We start from the raw sequence: 19,670 nt of genomic DNA, 5'->3' as shown, positions 1-19,670 counted from the left end.
TTTAGATTAGTTTTAATTATTGTTTTTTTTGGATGATTTGTAAAGCCTGCATTTGGCATCACATTATCATCATCATCATCATCATCATCATCAACATATCATCATCATCGTCATCATCGTCATTGTCAATCATCATCATGGCCATCATCATCATCATCATCATCATCATCATCATCATCATGTTTGGGGCTTTGGGGAAATTGTACATCATCACATTGTCACTTGAAACGCAGCTCGACCACATCACACAACGCAAAATAATTGATTGTGGTGGAAATGCAAAATGTCTGGGCCATGCGTCGGTCATATCAGTCCAGTTTTTCGAGAACAGCTGTAAACTGTGTGTGTGTGTGTGTGTGTGTGTGTGTGTGTGTGTGTAATAAAATCTGCATGCACACACGGCCAGAGGGCGACGAAGCAGGTTGTTACACGGTCTTCACACGGTTATCACGCGGTCACTCACTCGCAGCAAAGTGACAAGAAGCGAGACGTCTCGACGATCACAAATGATAAAAAAAATATTCCCTTGGTTTTGAACTGGAGCTCGGCTTTTGTCACCCCCAAAAAAACAAACAAAAAAAAAAAACAGCAGCGGCAGCAGCTGAGGTCCGTAAACACTCTCATGGCATCGTCGTCACGGTTAACACGGTTTGGATGGAGAGAAAAGGGAGGGAGAGGAGGAGGAGACGAGCAGGTGATGAAGAGGAGTAAAAACCACATGGTACCAAATACGAAGGTGGATGTTCCTGTCAACGACCCTCGCAGCATTTGGAGACTGAGCTGTTGTTTTTTTTCTGGGTGGAGGGTGGGTTATCCTGTTTCCAGATGCTGCTGTAAGGGGCTCGGACCATCAGGAAAAATTAATTATTAACTATAATTAACATTAAGCTCTCGCACGCACACACACACACACACACACGCACACACGCACACACACACACACACACACACACACGCGCGCGCGCACAGGAAAACTCAACACTGAATTCAATACAAAAAATAAGACTGTACAAGCATCCACACTGTAAAAAAAGAGACCGAAACAAACAAAAACGAGAAAAAAAACGACACGTTCAAAATATTTACACGGAATGCACAATGCATATCTGTTGCTATCCAGGCACAAGTTATTATACCACGTCAAATATGACTTTGAAAGGGCGTGCCGCGCGGCATGTTAGCTACAGAGAGGGATGAAAGTTGCGCACGGCTACACACAAATCTGCCGAAAGGGACTCCTCCTCGCAGGATGGAGGATGGGTGGAGGGCGCGTTTGACAAGGTGTCGGAGTCCAGGAAACCGCACGGAGTAAAAGACACTTGAGAATCCTGATGCCTGGGTGAGGACAGCCGGGTTTGGACGGGAGGGAGGGAGGGAGCCGGGGCGGGACGGGAGGTTTGGGGACACTTTGCTCTGGAGTCCCCGGAGGCGGTGGTGGCGGCGCCGTGCGTTTTGACCGGGGGGGGGGGTGGTGGTTCGAGTCCCCCCGCTGCCCCCCCCAGCGCGCAGGGCTAGACGGGCTCCACGTAGTTGGCCGGGTACAGACCCAGCTGCCCGCTGTCCAGGCGGCCCTTGCACCAGCCCTGCTCGTCCTCGTCCTCCAGCTTGGTCAGCTCGTCCCCTTCGTCGCGGGACGGGAGAGAGAGAGAGAGAGAGAGAGAGAGAGAGAGAGAGAGGAGGAGGAGGAGGAGGAGGAGGAGGAGATGATGAAAAACAACTAAGTGCGGTGACTGCGGTGGAGCATGGCCGCCCCTGGCACCGGTCCTACGTTGCGGGAACATTAGCACCGACGCGACCGGGTGACCGTCAGGCTGAAGCGATCAAGGTCCTTGCGAGACGGAGGTTAAAGGCGAGGTAAGCCCGGGGGCCACCGTTGGCTGTATTGAAACATTTTCCTTCCAACACCTTCTCCCGCGCGGCTTCCAGCTCGAGCAGGTCCTTTGGCCGCCCGACAATGTGATGTTTTGGGGACTGAACCGTCAGATGGCGCAGTTCTCAGGCGGTCACAATCATAACATTTTGGTTGCTGACAAATTGTTGTCGACGATTTAATTGTCGTATTTTTGTTCCTCTCGACCAGCGGTCTCAAACGACCTGCTCAGGAGGTACCTCAAAATAGAATAAAATAATATATAATGGTATAATATAATAAAATAAAACATAATGTGTTTATAATATATTGTAAAATCAGGCCCGCAAATTAATTTTAAAGCCCACGTTGCGTAAATAATCCATGGAATTTTACTTCATGTTTTTGAGAATATAAAAAGGATAAAATAGAACAAAATAAATGCATTTTTGATGATTATGTGTATTTTCTGTTTATTTTTATTTTGCATGCGCTATTTTGTTTTTCCCCTTAATATTCAATGCGGCCCCCTCCACCCCCCCCCAGGTCACTTATTTGAACACGATGTGGATTAAAAGCAAGACCCAACTCATGGAAACTCACCTAAATCACATTCACATTCACTCAGACCGCTGCACTTATAGAATTCCCGACAATTCCAGGTTCGGAAATGAAACGTCCTGCCATGTTTTCGCTCCAGCCATTAACTGAGCCCTCTGATGTCACCCATTAGCTGATTAAAGAACTTTTGGGGGGATGGGTGTGTGTGTGTGTGTGTGTGTGTGTGTGTGTGTGTGTGTGTGTGTGTGTGTGTGTGTGTGTGTGTGTGTGTGTGTGTGTGTTCTGGGGCGTCTCTGGCTCACCTGCTTTGAAGCTGAGCTCATCCTGCTCCTGGCCGTCGTAGTCATACAGGGCTCTCACCCTCACGCCTTTCCCCACGTCCTCGTCGAAGGGGTTGGGCCCCCCGTTGGTGTCGTTGCCCGAGTCCGGGGCTGCCTGGTCCTCGTCCGACCACTCGGTGGAGGCTGTGTACGCCTGGTTCTTCTCGTAGCTACTGACACTGGAGGAAACGACGCACAGTCAGATGAAATATGTAACGCGGAGAATGGTGACATTTGGCGCCGGCGTCAATCCCTACCTTCCGCGGTCTCCGGTCGGAGGCTGGTCCGCCGTTGACGTGACGTTGGTGAGCATGACGTCGTTGCTCGCCTTCTTTGACTTTTCTCTCTTCCCAATGCTGTGGGAGAGGTCTGGGTTGTATTCCTGGAAGACAGGGGGGGCGGATTATTGGCGGCAAAACCTGATTCGCGCGCAGGTGAATCTGGCAATATCCCTCGGGAGAAACGGGTTTCGGAACGTTACCTCAAACTGCGGCCAGTTCATGTGCATGCCGGGGCCATGCGTGCCGTTGAACCACTTGAGGTCGTCCTGCGGACTGGCCGAGGTGATGATGTGCTCCAGATCCCTGTACACCGTAGTGTAGCTGAGGAAGGAAGGAAGTGTTCGGGAAAATCGTGAGGTCGTCGGCAAGATTTTTTGCAATATCACGTTATTGGTCAAAACTTTGACCAATGGAATATTTGTACTTTGCTATAATGAAGAATATCTACAGTTGTCTGCTCTACCCTAGCTCCCTTTACTCTACTCTACCTGCCTCTAGTCTCCTCTACCTACCTCTACCTTGTTTACATCTACGTACTGCCACTCTACCTCTCCTTGTACCCCTACTCTACCTCCACTCAATTCACTCCACTCCCTCCACCCAATTCAATTCAGTTCAAATTTGCTTTATAGGCGTGAGGAGCATTCTTACATTGTCAAAGCGTCACAAGACATAACAACGAACGATAACAATTCATCCACTGGGATCCACTGGATGCCCCACTAATAATAAGTCAAATAGACAATAATAAAACAAATACAACAAAAAATTAAGTTAAAAAAAAAAAAACAAGATAAAAATAAAGGTGGAAAACAGTGCAGGTGAGTTGTCACTCAGTGGCCCTCCTTTTCTGTCATGCAGGCTGAAATGTATTTAGCTGCCGCAATCGAGCATTCTGCTTTTTCCCTCTGTCCTATCTCTGCCCCTACTCTACCTCAAACCTAATCCACCTCTACTCTATCCCTACTCCACCTCTGATCTAGCTCCCTCTACCTTTGCTCTACATCTACTTTACCTCTGTTCTTTTTTTTTTCCCCCCCACAGGCGCCATTTATACGTTACGTTGATTTATGAGACTATGTCGAGGAAGTCGGAAAGTTTGAGAGCAGCAGCGTGTCTGTAGGCATCCCATTCCCGTTACTTTGCTTTCGCTTTTCCTCGTTCTCTCTCATTTCACCGGACCTTTGGTTCTCTGTGAGGTTGAGGTGGCGTTTGAAGTCCAGCAGCACCTCCCTGAGGAAGCCCAACCTCCGCTCCTCGAACTGCTGGCACTGACCGAACACCTGCTCCATGTTCTCCATGTACAGCGGGGTGCAGCCGTTCAGCTCGTCCAGAGCCTTCTCGTACTTCTCCTTGGCCTGGGGCGGGATGGCGGCACAAAGAAAAAGAAAAAGAACAAAAATAAATACATTTTCCAGAGCCAGAAGGAGAAAAGAAGAAGGAGTTATTGTGGGGAGACACGGACCAGGCTGTCCGGCCTTCACAGCATGACCCAGAGAATCGAACACCCGGTGGTGTAAAAAATAGCTCTTAGAAGGGAGCTTGATTTGATTGCAGTGAGCAAGTCCTGAATACTGACAGAGCGATGACCCCCCCCCCCCCAAACCGGTGCAGTCGTGACAGAGAGGTCTGGCGTTTCACCTTGTTAGAGTCCTGTTTACACCTGTCGGCCTTCTCGCTCAGCTTCTTCTGCTGCTCCGCCGTCACCGAGGTCTCTGCCTTGCAGTTCGCCTCCCGAGTGGACGCCAGTTTCTCCTCCTTGCACGCTATGTGGTAGGACTTCTTGGCGGCCTCGAGCTAAACGGGGGGTCGAGAGGTATGGAGCGAGTCAAAGCTCTGCAGGAATGTGGAGGGGAAATCTATTACCAACAAGGGGGAGGGAAGCCACGATGACATCACAGACAACACTCTAACAGATTTGCTCCAAAAGGAAATTGGTAACGGTTTGTCCTCCAGAAGAGAGGGACGTGGGTCTCTGCTCTACCACTACTCTACCTCCCTCTACTCTACCTCTACCCTGTTCTACTCTACTGTACATCTAGTCTATCTATCACTATTCTACCTCTACTCTACCTCTACCTACTGCTGCTGTACCTCTACTCTATTCTCCCTCCCTATACTCTCTCTCTCTCTCTCTCTCTCTCTCTCTCTCTCTCTCTCTCTCTCTCTCTCTCTCTCTCTCTCTCTCTCTGTGCTCTGTCCAGGATGATTCCCTCATTATTAACCTGTGATTTTCCTGTGGTAGCTGTGATCTCTCTCGCTCTCTCTCTCTCTCTCTCTCTCTGTCTCTCTCTCTATCTCTCTCCAAGGAGGTAAACTGTACAAAGGAGGAAGTCTGGGCTACAAAGGGAGCTGTCCTTATAGTGAACAGCCGTCTCAAACCTGGTGAAGAAATCAACAGATCCCTGCGTACCTAGTTGTCTCTGAAGAGGAAAGTCTGTACTCTTACTGACCTGGGATTTGTCTCTGTTTTTGTTGTTTTTTGGTTGCTTCGTAATCAAGTTTCTGCTGCTGTGACATGACTTACTGAAAATAAAGGAACCTTAAAAGTCCAAGTCTCTCTCTCTCTCTCTCGCTCTCTCTCTCTCTCTCTTCGCTTTCCACGACTCTTTTGGTCGAGAGCCAAACAGCAGTGTCGCTCGTCAATGTCACATTATGGTCAGATAAAGGAGGCGGGTCGTAAAATGTTCCCAATAGATAACGTCCGGTTCATACAAACTGTCAGTTGTTTATTAACGTGTGCACAGTAATAAAGGACATCACTTCATACGCGCCCCCACCGCAGGCTGTACTTGCCACCGGCACTGACAACTTTTCTGGGGGAAAACCCTGTCTACCTCTACCCTACCCTCTTTACTCTACCTCCCTCGTCTCTACCTCTACGCTGCCTACCACTGCTCTACTGTATCTCTTCCCTGCTCTTCCTCCCTTTAATCTACCTCTACTCTATTCTACTCTACTCTACCAACCATTACTCTACCTCTACTCTGCTCTACCTCTTCTCTTGCTCACTCTACTCTACCGCTCCTGCTCCCCTCCATCTACCTCGCACTATACCTCTACTCTACCTGAACTCTACCGCTTACAATATCAGTTGAAAACATGCGAACAAGCAAGTATGAAAACAGATTCTCACTTTAACTCTTCTTAGTATCTACTCAGAAAGCACGGATTAATAGGCCATTTAAAGCAGAGACAGGCAGTGCTGCATAAATGCTAAATAATCAATACAAATTCGAGTCATCCATAACAGGTCACATTTTCACTCTAAGACAGTAGGAGAAAAGGTGGTATTTACAATGTGTACATTTGAACTGGGCGTCATCTAGACGGATTTTCTTTGGAGCCTTCTGGTTGTGGAGGAAATTCTCCCGCTGCCCTGAACCGTTATAAAACCTTACACACTCCCCTCACCTCCTTCAGCTTTTTGGCCCAGGGTTTCTGGGCCTTCTTGAAGCCCTCCTCGGCCTCTTTGGTTTCCTTGAATCCTCCCATCATCTGCTTGTGGTACGAGTCCTTCTGCCAGTTCTTCACCTTCTCAAAGTCCTCGTTGATCAGGCCATTTCTCACCTCCTGGTGCAGCTCGCTCACCTTCTCCGCCTCCGTCATCACCGCCGTCCAGGCCCGCTCTGTCGTTCCGTACTGGGGACCTGTCGATGGGACGGAGAGAGGGAAAAGATTGGAAACGTTACTGTTTTATTTACGACAAACAAGACTTTCTTTAATTCGGGACGATGCAACATCATTCTAAATAAATTGGGAAAGTGTGACACATATGTGTCACAAAACATTATTTTATTATTGGTGATCAAACACCATGCAGTACAAAATGCGTACAGCAGAGGAACAGCACTGAAGAGAATAACATAGAAATCTAAATAATTGACATAAATTTAATACATAAAAACATAATAATAATATTAATATTTATGATCTTCATTGCCGTCATCATCATCATCATTATCATCATTATCGTCGTCGTCGTCATCATCATAATTTATATGAATATATTGTTTCAATGTTAATATAATGACGACAAAGAAGGTCAGTACTGTACATCAATCTAAAGGGAATGATTTTATCATTATCTTGATGAAATATATTTATATACATGTATATGTGTAGAATTTGATTCTTCAATCGACGATGATGCTCCGGTACAGCCCTGATGTGACTACCTTTTTCTATCAACTGTCTCCATCTCTTGGACCAGTCGGTCAGCTGCTGTGCGTACGCTTTCTCGATCTTGGCTCGCTCTTGGACGCAGTTCATCAGGTCGTTGCAGAGTCGGTGGCCATCATCGATCCGCTTCACAGTGCGCTTGTAGTTCCCCACCTTTTTAAACAAATGACGAATCGGAGATTAGTAACGCGCTTCCCTTTAAACTATACGAATTCGGAATTGTTTTTTATTAAGCTTCTCTTTGGAATATAAAGTGGGGACACATTAACCAGTGCTGCTGTCATAGTTGGCGTAGTGGGCCCACTAAGGGGGTATATATATATATATTTGAATAAATAATAGGTTTGTGTGGATGTATATATTGTAAGTTTCCAAAATAAAAAAGTACCCCCACTACACCATCAGATGCAAATATCATGGCTTGAACGAAGGATATTCGATTTTTCACTGACCCGTGCGGCCACCTTTATGCATCGTTGTTCTTGTAAAGATAAACCAACGAGGCGCCATGGGAAGGGCGGGCTGAGGGGGTCTCATTTTAGCCTTCAGGCGAAGGACTCGATCCATTGATTTGGCAAGGGGGAGCAGCAGGGGGAGGGCGGGGTGCCGCATGGGGTGCTATGTCAGGGAAGCAGGCACTGAGCTAATGTCATATCATTAACAACTCCTTGCCAACACCAGAGGGGCAGCCTCCTGGAGCGCTGCACAACACGCACTTGTCATTTACCCAGAGACAGAGCCGTAGAGGAGGGAACGAAAGAGGGAAAGAGAGAGAGAGAGAATGAGAGAGAGAGAGAGAAGGAGAGTGAGGTGAATGGTTGGAGTGCCTTGTGCCTAAATGATGCACCAAATGCACATGTTTCTCATGAGGAGAAGGGACTGCACCACCGGTTGCATCTCTCTATTATCCTGCCGAATTAGGCCTTTCTTCTATTCTTGTGCTAAAAATGAAACCGACACCATCCATGCCACAGGTAACTGAGCCGGAACCAAGCTGCTGCGTTCGGGGCCATTCCCCTGCAGCAGCAGCAGTCAGCTCTGTGCAGGCAGCACTACCGCATCACCTCCCTGGCGCAGAGAGATGTGCAGCTGTGACGAAGTGGCTGCGAGCTGAATGCAGGAAAGCTCCTCTGGCCCGGCTGTTTCCCTGATCGATCCCAGAGGCGAGAAAGTGATGCGTTCAGCGGCAGGAGAATTGCAGCGCGAATGTTGCGGGACCCGTCGAGTCACAATGTTCTCAAATCCTGTCTAAAAGATCCCCCATCATTTATATGCCTTTTGCAGCTTTTACTGGGAGATGGTATCTGGTGAACCGGAGATGAAATGATCAGGGAACACGTCATGGAATTAATCTGAATACGCCACTACAATGGAGTCTGGGTTCATTGGAATTTTAAATGAAATTAAATGGAAACCTGACATCGACATCAGCAAAAAAATCAACAACTGGAGAAAAGTTGTTGATTAAATATTTGGTCAAATTGCTTGTGTGGTGGGTGCTTGGCAGAGGGTTTTCTTTTGTGTTGTGACCAAACAAAAAGCCATCGACACAAACCAGTAGTTAGGCCTGGATCAAAACACTTATTTTAGCTTCTTTTTTGGATAATTGAAATCATTTTGCATTGGGTCAAGAAGGATGACGAACACCAGGGTTCCGCCCAGAAAAGTTGTCAGGCCCCACTTCAAATATACTTTTCACATGTTGACAAACCACTGACAGTTTGTACGAAGCGGACATCATGGATAGTGAAAACTTTGACGACCCGCCTCTTTTATCTGATTGGCTAAGCGACCATAATTGACGAGCGCTGCTTGTTTGGAGCACAAGCTGGGCGCTCCAAACAATTATATTTAGTGGAGGCGCGTGTGGCGGTTTTAAGACCACCGGAGGGCGGATATTTCAATCGGCTCGGGTACGGCACCGAACAGAGGCACCGAAATCTGCCTAGCGAATCGGTCCGATAGATACCGATGGTATAGGAACCGGTGCCATAGTGCACGGAGAGTGTGCACGGATAGGAGGTGCTATTCACAGACGGGTCCGTTGTCAATGTGTGTGAGAGCGCGAGAGTGAGGGTCAGAGTGAGTAGGTGAGGGAGTGAGAGAGAGAGAGAGAGAGAGAGAGAGAGGGAGAGAGGCAATCAATGCGCTGCATGCAGCTCGACAATGAAATAAGATTTTACCCATTTGAAATGTTGATATTTTGATAGTTTAGAAAACCTTAAAAATACATGAAAAAAAAAATGCTTAGGCCAGGTGGGGGGTCAGCTTAAGCCAGCAGGCCGCTGGGCTTGCAATACACTGGGGGAAACCCTGAACACAATGATTTTTGCCAAATCACACAATTATTTGAAAAGTTAATAAAAAATCCTTATCTGTGAATAAAGACTTATTTGACATGATCTAAAAGAATGCAGTTGATTCGACCTGTAACTCCAAAGAAGAAAGTCCCAAACCAACTTTTGTATACTATAGGACCTAAATCCTTACTTGAACAACTTGTGACATATCTATATCCATCCAACGACCTATATCCACCAAATAGCTCTGTGAGCACACACAGCAGGAAGCCTTTAACAAGATGGAGCATATAATCCTGCGGCTCCATGTTTCTGAAGGCGGCAGAAGCAGCAGGTTTTAACTCCGGAGGCCAGAGAGGTCTTCGCTTAAGTCACTTAGGTAGAACCAAGCTGCGGGGGGTCCTCACCTCCCAGAAGCTCTCGCTGGTCTCCTCCTGGCTAGCGGTCTCGTCGTAGGCTCCGGACATGGTGCCGGGTCGGGGATGGATCCGTTCAGGCTGCGGCGGTCTGCGATGGACTAACACTCCTCATGCGCTGCCAGGGAAAGAGGAGAGGGTGAACAGAGGAGGGCAAACATACAGAGAGAGACGGAGAGAGTCGTGATCACAGCGAGACGTGAGGAGCATAGCAGAAGCCATGAGTGCGGAGGCATAACGACGCGGTTTTAGAGGAATCCTTCTGATGAAAGACTCCCTCATATACCGTATATACATACGTCATATACGCATATGCTGTATATAACATCTATCATCTATTTTAAATCCAAACATCAATTATTTAGGGTTATCCTGTGATACAACACTAAATAAAATATTACTTCCAGGCGTGAAATCTAGATTAAATAAAATAAAACTCAACAAAAAAAATTAATTAAATATTACTGACTGGACCTAAGCCAATCACCACACAGATCAGCCTTTCTGAGATGCTGCATTAACAAAGCCTCAGGGTCTAAAGCTAAAAATGTATGTTCACCTTCCCGTCAAAGTCAACATAAACAACTGTTGTGTCGTGGTTTTCAAACTCAAAATTAAAAGTTCACGAGATGGTTATACAAGAACATAAGAACATCCTGCTGAATAACTGATAGGACAAGGTTATACAGGAGCAAATTTTATAAAAATCCAAGCAAATTAGCAGTTGTTGATTAAATATTTGTTGAATATTGTTTAAAGAATATGAGGAAGAAAATATATTATTATAGATATTAAAGCCCTTGGTTGACTTTTTCTGATTTACTGTAAGTGACTGAAAGGGGATGGATTCCAACAATTATGTTGTTTTATTGTGATACAGTGGCTCAGTAAAAAATATAATTAACACTCACTTTTTACTTTAAATTTTTATCGTAATCAAAAAACAGAATCCTACTCTTGCATGCAGCTCAAATATACCGTGAGGGTTATTTTTTCACATTTCAACCCATGAACCGATCATTATAAGCATAATCTTAAAGCCTATTTAAATAAAAGAAGTGCTTCGGGCTGTGGTCCTCTCCTACAGTGATACGATGTCTGGCAACACTGGCCTACTGGCTCTTCTAATGGCAAAGTAATCTGCCTCCATCTAGTCATCACTACCACGACATTATGACAAGGCTTCATTGGAACACCTCCTGCTCCTGGGGGAAATGAATAGCCTCAGTGAGAACGGTGACAACACGCATGCTGAAATGAAGGGCACAAAATGTCTCCCTGTGTTAAGTCGGGCTGTGGATTTTGCAAGAATCTGTGACATGATTCGATAGAACACAAGGCAGCACTACCCTATCAATACAGCCATGGATTTCGATTGGGAGTCATAAGTTGGGATGCCTTCACTCAATATAATTCAAATACAAAACAACAGATACATTATAGAGGATTCTGACACTATTATACAACCTAGACGATGGTGAGGTTGAACAAGGGACAACAAACTCTGGCGACTGTGGCCACGCCCTTCCACGCCACACCCGACCGTTTATTTATCTACGATCATCCCCTGTAAATCGTTTCTTCAACTGAGTTGGGGGTTGCCAGGTATGAATTGCAATGCTTTGGGCCAGAACATCACCAGCAGCAGAACGACTGACTCAAGTGGCAACCCTACAGCACCAATGTGCTGAGAGGACACCAACAGATGCCGTTCCAAAATATAAATTTAGCAGAATATCCATGGACACAACGCCCCAATACAAATCTAGTGGATGAGTTAGCGCCTGACCTGCCTTTGTTATTTTGCTACTTTGCATGTTTTGTTTTGCTTGGCACTGTTGGGGTTTGGGCCCCAGGAATAAGATTAATAAGCTTGCGATACCAAAGCACCATCTACTTTGTAGATGATCACAGCTGCGTACCCAACATCGTACACACAGTAGTGGTAAAGTCGATGGATAGGTGGCGGGCCACACATCACTCTGCTGTGAAGCCACTATGTCACTTGCATGTTGGCTTCGTGTGGTTGCGTCAATAAGGCCAAACTGCACACATCGTCAGCTTCAGTAAAGCCGTACGGGCACAATATGAGGCCACATGAAAAATAAGTATCCTTCAAAGCCCGGATATTTGGCCGGCACCACATGGCACAACAGAACGGGCGGTTTAGCTGGAAATCTTCTGCTTGCTTTTGCCTTTCCACGCTTGGCTTTTTCTTTGCTGCTGCAGGTAGGTGCTCCAAAAACATACTCATTTACATAAATACCTCAGTGTCAGAGTCCATGTCCACTTCGTCTTTCTTCGTCCTCGTCTTCGTCTTTCCATTACGTCTTTCTGGGGCGAGCTCATGCCTGTCCTTTTTCAAAGCTCCTTAAATTGAGCAAAGTTTGCTCAAACCTCGAACGGTAGTGATGACAAGTAGAGCCCAGATGCCAAACTCAAACGATACATGTAGTGAGGACGTGTTTTTTTTACACCACAAATATAAAGACGGCATCTAATAACACCAACCAGAATTTGGGGAACCGTGCATACCGATCGTTTTCTGAATCATTTAGCACTTCATGTGGTTCAGCGTTCTACAGCTCATTGAGAATATAACTTGTAGAGCAGAACAAAGGCCGACAGACTGAACAAGCCAACATTAGCAAAGTTCTGCCGCAGCCTCATTAGTACCTTCCTCCATCCACATCTCAGTTCAGCTAATCCACATGGGAACGTCCAGTGCCCACACACACATTCAAAGGCATGTACGTGCACAGTGTTGGCATACAGAGTCCATAATGTACCTGTGTATAACACTGAATGGCCACTACAGGTTATATAAACTGAAAGGTGAAAGGTGAAAAGCTGAGAATGAGATTATATTTTGGCCTTGTAGTTTCATGTAATCACACATTATTTCTCCATTCTTTATTGATAGTAAAACATCTTATCTTCAGCAAATCCCTAAATAAAAAGTTCCCTTTCTAACTAAATCTCTTTTGAATGAATTCATGTAATGAATTGGCATCAGTAAATTCATTACATTATTCATTATCCATCAGAAGATTATTTAATATAAATTACCAGCTTTTCCTGGGGGAAATGGAGAGAGTGAGACAATAGGATGCTCTTATGAAAAGATTTATCAAATATTATAAAAACAGAAAAATACCGAAAGAGCCAAATGCCAAATTCAAGAGACGTTAAATATGGTAGTTGATAGTTAATGCCTGGTGCTAAGCTGCAGAGACGCAAAGCAGTAAGATTTTATATTTTATCCTACAGCTCTAGCGTTCTGGATTGGGAACTATAATAATAATAATAATAATAATAATAATAATAATAATAATAATAAAATAATAATGTAACGAATCAACTTCAAGGAAGATTAATTAAACTGCACTTCATAAAATGCAACAGGGAAGCTCAGTATCTTGTAAGTCTTGTGCTGGTACACATTAGTAATGTGAAATAAACATCACAAATTGTGATCATCTCTACATTTACGTGAAGTTAAAAACATAATGTTTGGGGCTTACTAGTGTATCACAAAGTTAACGCTACGGAAAACACAGCACACAATGATGCTTAACCTCACACCGGCCAGCCCTATGATGTCTCAAGAGGTGAGAGAGGGCAGGAGCTAAACAAAAGGGAGGGAGAAAGAGAGAGAGAGATAGGGAAGAGAGAGGGGGGGGTGAGAGCAAGAGAGAGAGAGAGAGAGAGAGCGAGAGAGAGAGAGAGAGAGAGAGAGAGCGCTGCAGGGAGTCGGGGGAGGGGTGAGCCCTGCACGGATATTTGGGTCAAACATGGACCAATGGAAGTAAGAGCCCCTTTTCCTCTACAATGGAGGAGGAGGCGAGAGACCAGACAGAGAGGAGGGTGGAGGAGCGGTGAATCCCGCTGACCAAAGGAATTTCACGAGGGGGTCTGCTAACCAGGCGACTTCAGCCCCCGCCCTGAAAATAAAGACGTCTGGGGTGGAGCGCAGAGTCGCTATCAGAGAACTGGATGTTAATCATGCTTGGTTAATCCATTAGCTGCCGGGAGGGGGGCTTTTGTTCGGGAAAGCCCTCGCTCTGCTCTCAGAAGCGCGAGGAAGATGGCAGCGATTACAAACGCCGTCCTCTTCCAAAACTATCATTTTGAACGGAAACGATGGGTGCAGCTCGCGCGGTGCGTAGAAACTCATCACCGCTGACTAAATGAATCTCTTTCTCAGGAAGAATATCCAGTATCACCCAGAGTTCTCCATTGGAGGTAACAACAACACCCCAGCACGCTCCCGCCCCCCGCGACCAGCGTGAAACCCAAATCCCTGGCAGCATCCGCTACGATCTCGTATCTAGTCACAGCGTCTGGACGTATTCCCCAGACAAATCAAACATTTTAAGAACAATAAAAAGTTCCAGCCTCTGCAATCTACGACTGCATCCTCTGGAGCGCCGGGGCTCCCCATCCCCGCGGACCCGAGCAGACAACAAAACCGCGACTCCCCATCGAATGGAGAGAGAGAGAGAGAGCGAGAGAGAGAGAGAGAGAGCACAAGGACGCTCCGTGGCCGAAGCCTAGACAAAAGGACTTCAACATGCCCAGAGAAAGAGAGAGGGTGAGAGAGAGGGAGAGAGATAAAGGGGGAGTACGCTGCCTCCGCCAGAGCAACAAAAGCTTACCCCCAGTCGTCCATTAGCGCGACGCAGCTAAAGGCTGAAGCTCAAAGAGAGTGGGTGAGAGAGTACGAGAGCGAAGGAGAGAGAGAGAGAGAGAGAGAGAGAGACAGAGACAGAGACAGAGAGAGAAGGAGAGAGACACGTGGGCTCTTCCCCTCTCCTCTCCTCTTCTATCGTCCTTCACTTCTGTTTGTCGCCTCTTGATGGAGGTGAGTGTGCATCCGCCCACGGTGGATGGATGGAACAGGACCCGGTTACTGCCATCTGACACGCTCCATTCTACTGTCACAGCAGAGTGTGTGTGTGTGTGCTTGTGTGTGTGTGTGTGTGTGTGTGTGTGTGTGTGTGTGTGTGTGTGTGTGTGTGTGTGTGTGTGTGTGTGTGTGCGCGCGCGTGTTTCTATGGGATAATCCTCCGGTGTTTGTCCATGTACAGCCAAGCTGGAGGAAGAAAGGAGGATGGACCTGGATGTGGAAGTGGGGGGTTCAGGGGGTGGTTGGGGTACAGTGGTGGTAAGTAAAGGGTGGGACGAAAAAAATGTTCTACTGTGATATATCTATTTTTTTTTTTTTTATTAACTCAAACCAATGTACAAAATACCCGGCCAAAAAGATTTCACTGATTAGAATCCATGCACTTTGGTTTCAATTGTTTTATCTATATTTTTCCTTCCCACACAGATATCGGGATGAATGACCGATATCGTGACACCATCGTTATCTGGGGAAGTATATTGTGATAGTGAAGTATCGTATCCGGCCAACCCTTGTAGTAAGTGTGTACAAGGTTAAAGGTTAAACTGGAGTAATGCGAGGGTCACATCGCAGGCGACAGAGCATCTGTGCACCTGGCGTTTGTGGGCGGTTAGGGCCATATCTGCTTTTTTCTACATTTAGATTGTTATTAAAATGGTGTGAAAACGACCAAAAAAATCATCTTGCCATCCGCCCATTAAAATAAAGAATTGTCCTTCTTGAAAAAATCATAAAATTACGTCTCTTATTTTATTGACAGTTTAAGTGACGTTTTTCATTTTAAAAATGAGCAACAATGCAGTGGTCCGAGGGTCCATCTTTCAAGGACCGGCGGCATTGAGAGCGTATTTTCCCCCTTATTGGCTGTCGCTCTGCGCTTCTAATTTGCATAAAGGTGAAACCTGCTCAACTTTCCTTGTCGCTGTGAAGCCGTGAAGCCGTGAGCTTGTCGCCAGTCATCGAATGCTGAAGCCGCATGAAGCCGCATGAAGCCGCATGAAGCCGCATGAAGCCGCATGAAGCCGCATGAAGCCGCATGAAGCCGCATGAAGCCGCATGAAGCCGCATGGGGCCGCATGGGGCCGCATTAAGCTGCATGAAGCCGCGTTCCGTTTGAAATTCGCTGCAGCCTGTCGCTTTGCAGCGCCCCGTCGCCGGCGGTGTGACCGTACCATAAGGGTGTAAATGAAACGGACAGACGGATCAATAATGGACGGTGTGAGGTGACTCAGAGATGCAAGATTACGAACGGCACAGCACCGTTACACAGTTGTTAAAAATACAATGAAAGAATAGTAAATAGCCCTTTCTTCTTTTGTTTTGTTCATATTTAACTTGTTTTGAACAGTAATAGCAACCTTTGATTTAAAGCTGCATCCAAGCACATGCAAAGCGTGATGTTGGCCGCAGAAGGTTGTCAGGGGGAAGCGCCATAACTTCCTGTTTCTAGGCTCCAACGTTAGCGGGGATGTAGCCAAAAGAGCTGATTTGTGGAAGTACAAAGGGGTCAAGAAAAACGTGGAGCACCTGATAAAACACGAAATGCACAGTTTGCGATCGTGTTTCGCGGGAGAACATAACGAGGCCTTTAAGGTTTAAGCATTTGCCCCATTGCACGGCATTGAAGCACGGCGAGAAGCTGCAGCAGAGAGGTACGTTTTTCAGTCGTAAAGTTAATGATAAATTATGGGAAACAGCCTTTTAATAAGAAAAGGGTTCAAAAACAGCGAACCTATCTTTTTAGTTTCCTGCCTTGAAAGCAACCCTGCTGGGTAGGAGGAGATGGGAGGCGAGGACGGACGTGAAGAGGCTTTGGTTCATTAAACAAGCGACAAAAGAAAAGCTCCTCCAGCACAGTGGATGAATTGAGGCCTATTATCTTTTTACAACACACCACACTAACTCTGAGCGCCTTTTAGGAAGCCCAGATAGCAAGGCTTAATAATAGAAGCTCACAGAATAACCAAGAGCATGACGAGTGTAGAGACGATCTAAACGCTGATTTGAAATGTAGTGGAGCCCCACTTATGCTTTAAGAGCCACCGATGATAAAAACAAAAGAAAATGTGAGGCAATCCAGAACAAAATGACAGAACTTTCCATGAAAAACAATAGTTTCAAATGGATTTAACTGCTGTAACCAATGCTTGAAGCAGGGTTTACACAGAAAACATACTTTCAGCTATGAAAGAGTTCTATTTCAGCTGGTAGACAGAGATGGCCAATAGTTTTTTTTTCAGCCCTGTTGCTGATGCCATTTACAGAAAATAAGACGAGAATAAGGTATGTATCATATCTTCAAAAACAAAAAATAAACCATGATAGAATGATTTCCCTCTGAGAATAGAAAACATTAAAAAAAATCATTGCTATTAAATAAGGAATGGATGCCGTTCAATTGATCTGCCTTATTCTGCCTTAAGGCATAGGACTAGTTTCTATATGATAAATTAACTAAATTATGGACAACTCCAGTCATCTCTCTCCACCTGCAGGAATAAAGACATTTTTTAATAACTTCGATTGTTTTTCAAATTTATTATCCACGCATCTGTTATTTTGTTGTCTATTTTACCTTAGTATTTATTGGTAATTTATGTTTGGTTATATATATATAATAATAGATTTGGTTTCCATAGATACGTTTTATTTTTGTATATATGTACTGGTATGTTCGATATACAATGTAGGTACAGTAAATACTGTATGTATGTGAAATGATCTGATATATGTGTTTTTAAGAAATCCTTCAATTTTTTTTATATATAAACTGTATATTTTTAGCTGAATATTTTTTTAGGAAACTAAAGGAAGGAAAACTTCAGTATTTTTTAACCCAAACCTTACATTTTGATGATTGGAACTCAATCCAATTGATCCAGTGTTGGGCAATCACACCCACGTTCTTCGGCAACCGTGATTTCTCCATAAAAGATTCACTCGGGCTGACCCAATGATTAAAAAATAAGGTTTTGATGAAAAGCACCTAGTTCTCCTTTAATAAAGACACCATTTTTTGTAGCCAGGGGCCTTCTACTGCAGTAAAAGCTCTCTTATTATTTCAAATTAGCTCAATGTGTTTTCGAGAGTGGTTATGTTGAAATCATTTTTGTTTTTTTGTTTGTTTATTTATTGATTTATTTCATTTGTTCATTTTATTTTATATTTTTTAAATTTTCAGAAAGAAAGAAAAAAACAAGAAAAAATGTTACCATTAAACATGATTCAGTTGAACTAGCAGCTATGCTTTGACAGATAAATGATATAACAGTAAAGGGGAGATCACTTAGGTAAAATGGATTCAAGTTGGAATGGTTATGCTATGTAAATAAAAACATATTACCAAACAATATCAGGGAAATATATTCTAATATGAAACACAGTTGACGAGGACTAGTGTTCAACCTGAACCGATACAGCTGCGATGGTCTGCCCTTCAGAAGGTTCGGTGACATTTCAAACCCGACACAAACTTAAGTATAACTTAGATAACAGCATTTTTCTCTGCATATTTTGTGGAACTTGCCAAAAGTTACGCTAATCAAAAGTTGTTCAACTAGGTCACTGTCTTCCAGACAAGCTTCACACAGCGCATGTCAAACTAGCTGATATTTGCATTTGAAAGTGTTTGAAAATACCGACTGCAGGATAAAAAAAAACATCTTTTTATACCAGTCATACAGACTCTGCTGCAAGAATAAAAAGCTAACGTTTGCTTGGACAGTTTCAACAGACAATCTCTGCAATTTCTGATCAATTCGATTCAATCACCGGTCACAGTAGGAATGTGTGTATTGTGGACAGCTGACACTTTGTTGGGTTGTTGTATTGACATCCAAATAAGATGTGTTAAAAATATGTAAAAGAACCTTAAAAATTATACAAGTATGAAAAAAAAATGACCGACAGACAGACAGACAGACAGACAGACAGACAGACAGACAGACAGACAGACAGATAGATAGATAGATAGATAGATAGATAGATAGATAGATAGATAGATAGATAGATAGATAGATAGATAGATAGATAGATAGATAGATAGATAGAACGATAGATACTAATTGGACATTAGTCACTTAATACCCATGTTAAAATACTTTAAAATAGGAGCCACCTTTTCTATGTCAGATCCAGGTCCTATCTAAGACCTCAGCTCAATCAATTATTTACACCAGTGAGATCAGATAAAACACGTTGACCAACGTAGACAACTGTCAACACCTGATCTCGTCCCCACAGACATATATAAACCATCCCATTTAATAAAAAAAAAAAAATCTGGATCAAAGTCCAAAGAACTTGACTCAAACTTTATCTTATCTCTCAACCTCAAGTATGCAGCGTGGAATTCATTGTGGGAACCAACCCACCCAGGGCTTTGTAAACCAAACTTGATTGTTTTTTGATCAGTGCTGATCAGTGTTCTGCGTGTCATCCTGATGCTTATTCATAGTATTTATCAACCAAAAATCCATGTTCAGTTCAATTACACTGCAATGACTCACATCTGACTCATTCTCCTATCAAATGTACAATCGATGTTCAAACATTTTTTCATGTTTTCATTTTTTTCTTACGCCTCCTGGCATCGGAGGATAACATGAATGGGGACCACACAACAAATTTCTAGAATGCTAAAAAATCTGGAGTTTGAAATAAAATGTGAAAAGGTTAGATCTCTGGAGTTTATTTTCAGACCCATACACTAGCTTGTGTTCAGGGTTCCTCCTTGTTAGTTGGTGTGGCAGTTCCGCCTGCCACCCGCCACCCGAGTGGCTTTTCACGACCCTCCGACACAGGCGATGGTATTGAAACGTACTAGTTTACTGGAGAGAGCAGGCAAGATGGA

General features: G+C 44.6%; 1 protein-coding gene across 1 annotated transcript; it reads right to left on the bottom strand.

The window, feature by feature from the left end:
- Positions 1 to 1,511: 1,511 nt before the first annotated feature.
- pacsin1b (protein kinase C and casein kinase substrate in neurons 1b) lies at positions 1,512 to 9,960 on the bottom strand (the record flags this gene model as incomplete). Its single annotated transcript, XM_080001618.1, has 9 exons — positions 1,512 to 1,621; positions 2,713 to 2,909; positions 2,988 to 3,112; positions 3,212 to 3,332; positions 4,194 to 4,369; positions 4,653 to 4,808; positions 6,426 to 6,661; positions 7,190 to 7,346; positions 9,901 to 9,960. 9 exons carry the CDS (start codon positions 9,958 to 9,960, stop codon positions 1,512 to 1,514), a joined length of 1,338 nt encoding a protein of 445 aa, XP_079857744.1.
- Positions 9,961 to 19,670: the final 9,710 nt, after the last annotated feature.

This window comes from Zeus faber (genome assembly GCF_960531495.2).
Source record: "Zeus faber genome assembly, chromosome: 5".
NCBI lineage: Eukaryota > Metazoa > Chordata > Actinopteri > Zeiformes > Zeidae > Zeus > Zeus faber.
The sequence above is the reverse complement of the archived record's forward strand: the minus strand, read 5'-3'. Positions and strand labels throughout refer to the sequence as shown.